Raw genomic sequence first — 9288 nt, 5'->3', positions numbered from 1 at the left:
GTTGTAGTGCGGAACCTGGCCTCACTTGCATGAACCGGAGCACAAAATCCCGATGAATTTCAGCCGTTAGATGATGCCGATCTTATGTCAAGCCCACATAAATCAACGTTGGATATCTACTAGGCTCATCTACATACGGAGCATAATATTTATGTTCGGGTGCAGGGTCGGGCCAACTGGGTCCTCACAGGCTAATGAAAGGTAGTTCTCTATGTTTCACTTTTGTCGTGAAACACGTTGCTTTGGATTGGTCTCGATCGGAGGGGCATGGGGACGTCAAAAAGGGGAAAATGACTGCCCGAAAGTGGATTCCATGATCGGAAAATTTGTTGGTTACTTTTGTCCTAGTCGAATCATTTTGCTTTAAAACCTTGAATTACTGATTGAATGATTGAATGTTTGATTTAGAGGCGTCGTCCGTGTGGCACGTATTAAGCAATCCAACAAATATATCAATAACTTTTAACACTAATTTTTTTTTTTGTAATAGTTGTATTTAATATTTATAAATCAAAACCTTTTCCATATAGAATACTTCACCATCAAAACTTTTCCATATAGAATACTTCACCACGACTCTTAAGAACTCATTGACAAGAGTTCATGTGTTCATATGGGGCAGTGTCTAATGCATCTTCTTCCCAACTATGTAATAACGATAAAAATCTAATTAGAACTCCACCGACTACAAAATTCTGTCTATACACAATTTTAGAGGGGTATAAGATCACAAGTTAATAATTGAATTGACATTTGCGTGCAAAATTGAAAAGTTAATTATTGAATTGGCATTCGTATAATAAATTTATGATTGATTTGGTAATTATCTGTCTCATTACCAAATTCATGATATAAATATATATTGGTCGAAACCAAATTAATGAATTGAAATGTGCAATGGGAGGTCTCCATCATTTCATGAATATAATGGAGGTTGTCATGCTTGTGTCGCGGCCCAATGAAGCGACACGTTGAATGTTAGGTGAATTGACCCGTGACACTTGTGGCTCTTGATTAAGAATATGAAAGCACCGTTGCTGTCTCCATCACGTAATTTTTCATGGAAATCGGAAGACCCGTTTGTTCGGCCTCCTCAGGAAATTGATAATCTCGCTTAATGGGATATTTCTTGATGGAAAATCCCATTGAGTTCTGTATTTATAATTATTTCTTTAGAAACAGAGGCCACAATGAAAACAACGAAAAATCTCAATGTTTATGATCAAACGCTCTATTTAACTTTTTGGTCTTGTATATATTTGATTTACTTGTGATCTTATTATACCCCTGATATGGCTACAAACATGAACTACACAAAATTTTTCTTTGCGATTTTCCTTTTGTACGAGTTTAGAAATGTAAGCCCATCTTAAACATAACTCTAATAAACCGTCTAAATCTCATCATAATTCTAGGGCCATATTAGTGTCACCATGAGTTTGGTTAACCTTAGTGTCGCCTGGCCATTCTCGCATAGTGGAATCTATGGCCGATATGTGACCATCATTTTAAGACATAACAGCCACCGGTATGCTCTCGTAGCGCTCTAAAATTTTTATAATAAATAATATAATAATTCTTTTTGGTACCTTACAAGTTAGACATTCAAAAAATGATCTCACTTATTTAAGCCCTCAGTTGACACTTGTCATATCGCTTAGTAAAATTTTTTTAGTAGTTCTTTATGGATTTAGAATTTCTTAGGGAAAATTACCAAAAATATCCTAAATCTATCACACTTGTGTCTATTCATTCCTAAACTTTTTAATTTGACCAAATTAATTTGTCAATATGATCAATCTGGCTAATTATAGCCAAAAATTGCTACTAGATGCCAACCATCCAACATGGCACCGCCAATGCTAATATAGACAATTTTTGCAATTTTTCAAAAAAATTGAATTTTGTTACTTTTTCTTTTCTTTTCTTTTTCTTTATTCTTGCCGGCTAGGGCTAGTGAAGGCCCGATGACCCTCACAAATCACTGGGCAAAGTCATGCAAGCCCTTGCCAACCGCGGGGGAGGCAACCCTCATCGGTTGCCAATGCAGGCAACCCTCACCAAGCCCTCTCCAACCTTTGCCTGTGACTAGTCTCCAGCCATCAACGAAAAGGGAAGAAAAAATAGAAAAGTTAAGAATAAAAAATGAAAAATCTTAAAAATTTTAAAAATTTGTCCACATTAGCACTGGCAACGTCATGTAGCACAGTTAGTGTTGACTAGGCCACCATGTCAACACTTTTCGATATGATTGGAAGAACTACATTGGCAAATTATCAAAAGGTATAGAACTAAATTAACATAATTGAAATGTTTAGGACTGAATTAACATAAGTACAATAAATTTAGAATAGTCTTGATAATTTTCCCGCATTTCTCATTGCTATGTGTACTTGTCTTTTCTGGGATACAAGAAAGAGCAAAGTTTGCTAAGCAGCCTCAAAATCACCATCATGTATTCATTTTCATAGATTGTGACCATCCCTCTCACTAGGACAAGGATTAAGGGCGCATTACCCTTTATGTAAAACCTTTGTACATTTTTTTTTTCAATTCTTTCTTGCATTTGTTGATATATGCAATCGGGTCCCTCCAATTTGTTCTATTGACACAATTTGCCCTTCTGCCCTCCATTGTTGTATATAATGGGTTGGAGAGAAAGGCTTCCACTCTATAAACACGGACAGAAGCACAAAGGTCCCAAAACAGATAAAAATTACGTGAGAGAGAGTTTCAGAGAGTGTTTTCGGAATGAAGGTAGTGCATTGGCTTCTAACGGTGGCTGTGGCCTGGTGGTTTCGACAAGACGGAGCTGCCGCCATGTGCGAACGCCAGTGTGGGGACGTGACCGTACCTTATCCATTCGGGATCCGAATCAATTGTGCGAGGTCCCCAGATTTTTTGCTCAGTTGCGCCAACTTCGAAGGGAGCGGTTTTCGACTACAGTTGGGGAATCTTATCATCCACGATATCTCGACCAGGGACTCGACCATGGTCGTCAGCCTCCCCGAAGCATACGGAGCATACCAGTGCTACGATCAGAATGGCAAGCCAGCAAAAAAAAGCAGTCCTGTGGTCATCGATCTGTTTCCACATACTCGGTACAGATTCTCGGAAACCCTGAACAAACTCACTGTCATCGTCTCGGAAACCCTGAACAAACTCACTGTCATCGGCTGCGACACCATGGCGGTCGTGGCCAACACAGCAGGGACGTTCGGGAACGGGTGCGTCTCCTACTGCGGCAACACCGACGCCAACATGACCACTTGCTCCGGTCAAGGTTGCTGTCAAGCATCCATCCCAAGGGGGTTGACGCTCAACATTAGCATCTCCTCCCTCAACCGAAACGCGTCGCCCTTCCAAGTCGGCCACTGTGCACGGGCCTTCGTGGCGGACAACAGGTCATTCAATATCTCAAACTGGACTCCTCCGAGGTTTGAGGATGTGGGCAACACCCCGCGCCTTGTTCTAGACTGGATGATCAAATCGAGATGCAACATGACCCAGCGGAACAAGTCGAGCTATGCCTGTGGTCGCTTCGCGAAATGTAAGGACTTCGGGAATGAACAGGGTTATCGCTGCGCTTGCAACGATGGGTACGAGGGGAATCCCTATGATCGCTTAAAGGGGTGTCAAGGTAATTTACATATAAGACTCATGTACTGTCGCCTTCAAACAAACTGTGTGGATAACTAATTAATTAATTAATCACCATGCAAGAGCTAAATAGGGGAGTACGGCATCTATGCATTGTTTCCATCAAGTATACCTATTTGATGAGGCGCCGTTTGATTTGTGCCACCCTTTCTCTCCTCAATCTCTACCTCCACTCTCTGGCTTGCACCTCACGACATTGCTGCCGCCACATGATTCCCCCACCACCTTAGGCAAGCCTAGCTTCCGCCTTCATGCGCGTCGGATCCCCACGCCCCTCTCTCTCTCTCTCTCTCTCTCTCTCTTTCTCTCCATCCACGAGTCTGTCTTGTACCTTATCTCAGCATTGACAAGTCCCCCACGAACGTCTCCTCCGCAATGAAGGAGATGAGATTTGCTCGCTAGTCTCTTCCATTAACGGAGAAGACAAAAACTGCAGCAACATTTCATATAAAGGGACGTGGCAATGGCGCGTGGTGGTGGGGAAGCGGGAGAAAATATTAGGTACACAAGTTATACCATCTCAGATTTGCAATAGTCCATTTAATGAATGACGTATGTCATCCTTCCGTCAGAAACTTTTAAAGTGTCTCTCCACCACCCTCCTCCTCTCTCCCCCTCTCTCATGGATGCTCTCTGCTCTCTCCTTCCCCAACAACGCAAATATAATAAGTGAAGACATTGCCGGCCCACCCTGCCAACATCATCGTCAACATTTCTAGCAACTCTATTCCCATGTTATAGAGACAATTTTGCCTTCTCTCAAACCTTTGTGCCTCCTCTCCTATGTACACATATATTGAACGTGGTATGCATACTATGATGCATTTAAAAGGTTAGATCTAGCGTGTCCATTGTATTTAAATATGCATATGAGCACATCCACCTCACTTATAGAATAATAGCTCTTATTTATAATTTATTATATGTATGTAAAGATCAACCTCCTCCTTCCTAGGCTTAGTCATCGTCCCCAGTGACCATATACAACCCCTTGCTTGGCTCTTGCAACGTAGGATTCATGCATTTTCGCAAAAGCTCGATTTCTGCAAGTTCTGTATGCCAGATCCTTTCCTAACTCGTGTGCCCTCAATGGGTCCCGTATATAGGCAACATCAATCTCCACCAATGGCAAAGAACAATGCCATTGTTGAGCTCGGATTCGGCGTGGAGAGAGATAGAGCAGAGAAAGAAAAGATATCCTGAGAGAGAGTGGACACATGTCACAGTATATAACCGAAAGCTAAATGGGATAACGTTATCCGTCTAATAAATCCATGCACAGACTTGTTCAATTTGTTTTCGCCGTTAACTGAGATAATGGTTCAATTTCTTTCCTGCATGATGTAGACATTGATGAGTGCAAGGACCCAAAAAAATACCCATGTCGTGGAAAGTGCAAGAATACGCTCGGGAGCTACGCATGCCGGTGCCGGTTTGGAATGCAGGGCAACGCTAGAGTCCCTTGCCAAATTTCTCCTTGGGTCATAGTTGTTTCAGGTAATTCGATATATATATATATATATATATATCCTATCATCATTCACTAGAGGGTTCATAATTGATTTTGCTGTAGGTTTGACGTATGCCTTAGGGATTATTATTATACCATACTTAGTCGGTGAAATAAATACCCAGTAAAGCATTGAGCTATAGCCTGCCGCGTGTCCCTAGTCAGTCCCACGCTGGCGCCCACTACGTCTTTCTTTTGTTTTTCTTGTACCTTCTTTTTCCTTTTGTCTGAAACTACACTCGTGGGAGGATACACTAGAGCTTCTGATTTCAAGAGGAAAAAACCCCTAATAATGGTATAAACAACGAGAATTTCTTTTTTATAACATCATGTAAATTGCTGAAGTAATAATGGCTCCTAAGCACTAGAGGGACACGAAGGCCAAACACCATTGCTTGGTGAACTTGCGCATAAGGATGACCTTCAAAATCGGTGAAACTCAGTTGGATTTTCGGAATTCAAGAAACTCAACTCACCTTCATCGATCACACCCTTGAATTGGATTGGCGCTTTTGTTTTTCCTTGTCCCAAATCCTTTTACAGTAATTATTCTTCAGGGTTGAGTTTGGATTTGGGTAAAAAGTGTTCCCCTTAGGTATTATCCCGTGAATGGTTCACAAGATCTTCAATTGATTATCTAATTAAAGAGATTTTAGGAGAGAAACAGAAAAAAAAAATTAAAGAAAAAATGTAAAATAGTAGAAACAGACAAATAGAGATTTTTAGAATAAACAGAAGTGTAGCTATTGGACACGTGACAGATCCCACTTGCGCTGCTTGTCCAATTTGAGATTAGGTCGGCAAACTACGGTATAACGATACATGGTAACAGTTTAATTGAGATTTAACCGTGGAAGTATTAGTTTTTCTGGGGTATTACATTTTCTCATTTATCTTACATATTTAAGGTATTGAAGTTAAGCATATACATAATTAAATGTCAAATTTGGATAATAAGCTACAAAAAAGGAATGGATCCATACCTAAAAGCCTTAGGGCAGCGGGGTCTGTTGGGATGGGCACGAGGCATGAGGAATCACTGACCAGGATAGCATTAACACTGCCGCGTCTCCGTCTCCACTTTTAAGAAAAAATATATTTCTTTATTTCTGATGATGATGATAAGGATCCGAAGGATAATCACTTCTCCTTACAAGTCTTGCTTCCTTTTCTTATTTTTTTTTTGGTCCGAACAAGTCTTGCTTTTAAAGAAGATGCAAGTTTGAAAAGGCCTTCAGGTAAGCAATGTGGCACAATTGTTTTCTATATATTTCACCTTCACATTATCCCAGGTTGACTAATATTTGAAGATTGGAGCTCGTTCAGCTTTATAAAAAGGCCCATGAGCCCACTCATTTTGTATGAAATCCAGTCCTGAAACCATTCATTCTTATTCGTATAAGAAAAATATTTGACGCCCATCTTAGAGAAATTAATTCCATGGGGGTGTCCCCACACAGGGCATGGGGAGGCGGCGGGGCAATTTTTCATTTCAAGGTAGTTAAAATTAGTTTTAGAGACATAATTAATATGAAAATGAAAATGGTTGTGTTTTCTTTCATCACTAGCTAGAGTATATATATCCTTCAATAATATTTTTTTAATTGGCATAATATATATAAACTAGATACAAACTTGAGCAATATCTATGTTCGAACGTAAGCATTAAAAGATTTGACTGAGTTTTCATACCATTTATTGGAGGTGAATTCTTCCTCATTCTTTTTTCTTTATTACAAACCTTCTTCATTATAATCAAGACATTGGGAGGAGTAATAGAAGACGCTAGTAATATGTACTTGAACTGAGTTCAATTGATTACTTTTTCAGTTTTGTAATGATGTACATTAAATTTTAGATAAGGACTCACATAAGGATTGTTACATGATACATAATGTGTAGTCACTAGTTACAGAAACCATTTTTTATCACCGTTAACTTGGGTAGTTGAATTCGAAAGATGGAGCAATCATCCACATAGATGGTAATGGACGTGGATTATGTAATAACAGATTAAATGGGTAATCCATTTGAAATTAATTTCTTTTATGAACTCTATGGAGCGAATAAGGATTACATGCTCGAATCACTAATCTAGTGAAATGTATACTATGGCAGCAATTATTGGGGCCTTGTTCTTCATGGCTGTTGGTACTTTACTCTTTGCCAAGTGGCAAAGGAGGAGAATCAAAAACAAAAACTTCAATCGAAATAGAGGAGAGCTCTTGAAACACCAAAGAGTTCAAATCTTTACAGAGGCTGAGCTGGCAAAGTCAACCAACAATTATGCTGATAGCAATAAGCTTGGTGAGGGCGGTTTCGGTTCAGTCTATAAAGCTAGAATAGTAGGGGACATCGTGGTTGCGGTCAAGAAGCCTAAAGATGTGCACAAGTCTCTACTCAAGGGGGATTTCCAACATGAATTGCAAATTGTGATGCAAATAAACCACAAAAATGTGGTGAAGCTCCATGGCATATGTTTGGAGACTAGAATACCCTTGCTAGTTTATGAGTACATTTCGAATGGTACCCTATTCCAACACATCCATCAAAATGCGTCGACCATCCTAGAATCATGGAAAAACCGGCTTAGAATAGCCGCCGAAGTTGCTCTTGCACTAGAGTATATGCATTCCTGTGCAGAACCCCCAATCATTCACGGAGACATCAAGTCAGTAAACATTCTTCTGGATCAAAATTACTCTGTAAAAGTTTCTGATTTTGGAACTTCAGTACTTATATCACCAGAGTGTAGTCATGTTGTTAATAATGAAATACAAGGCACATTGGGCTACATCGATCCAGAATATTTAACCACCGGTATACTAACAATTAAAAGTGATGTATATAGCTTTGGAGTTGTCCTTGTGGAGTTGCTCACCGGAAAGAAGCCTACAAGTTTTATTACAAAGTCTGAAGAGTCAATCAATATTATCCATTATTTCATCTCTTCCGTGAAGGATAAGACACTCTCTGAAGTCATAAGCTTCGACGTCGCTACTGAAGATGAAATGGAGAGAGCAGGAATGGTTGCTGAGGTTGCAGCGAAGTGCTTGGACCCAAGCGGTGCGAGGAGGCCGGCAATGAGGGAAGTGGCCGAGCAACTCGCCAAGATTAACCGCGAGTTTGACAGCTCAACAATTGAAGAAAACAATGAAGAGACCGAAAGCATGGTGGATGAAGAAAACCTCTACTCCCATGCAATTTCAACTACTTCCGGGATGAGCCAACATGGGACGACGAGCTCTCTTTTCTATTCTGCAGGTTCCAGCATCTAATCCTTTGTTACTATAATGACGTGTCTATGAATTGTCCATAAGGACTTCTAGGGTTGATTGTGTATTCTATATATATGTTACATTTGCCATTTATTTTGCTTAAAGTTGTGGAAGCATTTGTGCAAGTTTAATTGTGGCAATCTAATATCGTAGTGCACTGAGGCAAGCTTTTAGAAGGCCGACATATGGTCATTTTGACATTATTATAACCTCTCTTTCCCTTTATCTTTTCTTCGTTGTCTTTTTGTTCCTTACATATGATAATAATAGGTCACAAAAATAATCTACTCACTGCTTTTTATCTCCTTCCTTTTTATTATTATAAACCCAGTTCACTTTTATGACAAATAAGAATCTCTATTCACTTTCAGTCTTTACTTTTCCCTAATTAAGTTGCAATTAATCTTAATATAATTTTCATTCCCGTGCAAAGATAACAAAATTGTTGGCCAAAAGGATTCTAATAGGCCTGAAAAAGTATCTTTTTTCCATTTTTCTTTTTTTTTTCGTAATATGATCTTAATTTGATGCGATGGCAAAACAAAAATAAAATCTCAATTTGCTTTACTTTCTCTTTATTTTTTAGTTCATTTAATCACTTTAATGTTAAATCGGAGTGAAAGTGGGAACCGCATCTTCAAACCTTGACATGATTACTTATAAATATGATAAAGGGATGGAAAACACTATATTAGTCAATTCAACAAGAACAAAATGTTCTCATCCAAACCTATATGAGAGGATCACAAGATAAATAAACAAGTACTAGGGAATTTACTTGATAATAACTTTATATTAGAATAAACTCGTTTTATTTTTAGGACGAAAGAACGTAACTGC

At 39.2% G+C, this 9288-nt stretch overlaps 1 protein-coding gene across 1 annotated transcript; it reads left to right on the top strand.

Moving 5' to 3' along the window:
* The first annotated feature begins 2690 nt into the window (after positions 1 to 2690).
* Positions 2691 to 8671, top strand: LOC104451739 (wall-associated receptor kinase 3). Its single transcript, XM_039315334.1, has 3 exons — positions 2691 to 3640; positions 5008 to 5157; positions 7289 to 8671. The coding sequence occupies exons 1-3, from the start codon at positions 2752 to 2754 to the stop codon at positions 8446 to 8448; spliced, it is 2199 nt and encodes a 732-aa protein (XP_039171268.1). The 5' UTR covers positions 2691 to 2751; the 3' UTR covers positions 8449 to 8671.
* Positions 8672 to 9288: the final 617 nt, after the last annotated feature.

The sequence above is a fragment of the Eucalyptus grandis genome, chromosome 6 (genome assembly GCF_016545825.1).
Source record: "Eucalyptus grandis isolate ANBG69807.140 chromosome 6, ASM1654582v1, whole genome shotgun sequence".
Lineage (NCBI taxonomy): Eukaryota > Viridiplantae > Streptophyta > Magnoliopsida > Myrtales > Myrtaceae > Eucalyptus > Eucalyptus grandis.
Note: the sequence above shows the minus strand (reverse complement) of the source record. Positions and strands in the feature narration are given on the sequence as shown.

What these genes read in the sequence shown, in the direction of transcription:
- LOC104451739 (XM_039315334.1), top strand. Translation starts at nt 2,752, where the DNA reads ATGAAGGTAGTGCATTGGCTTCTAACGGTGGCTGTGGCCTGGTGGTTT. An exon ending in TCGCTTAAAGGGGTGTCAAG is followed by an intron (nt 3,641 to 5,007) that starts GTAATTTACATA and finishes TGCATGATGTAG; the next exon opens with ACATTGATGAGTGCAAGGAC. An exon ending in TTGGGTCATAGTTGTTTCAG is followed by an intron (nt 5,158 to 7,288) that starts GTAATTCGATAT and finishes ATACTATGGCAG; the next exon opens with CAATTATTGGGGCCTTGTTC.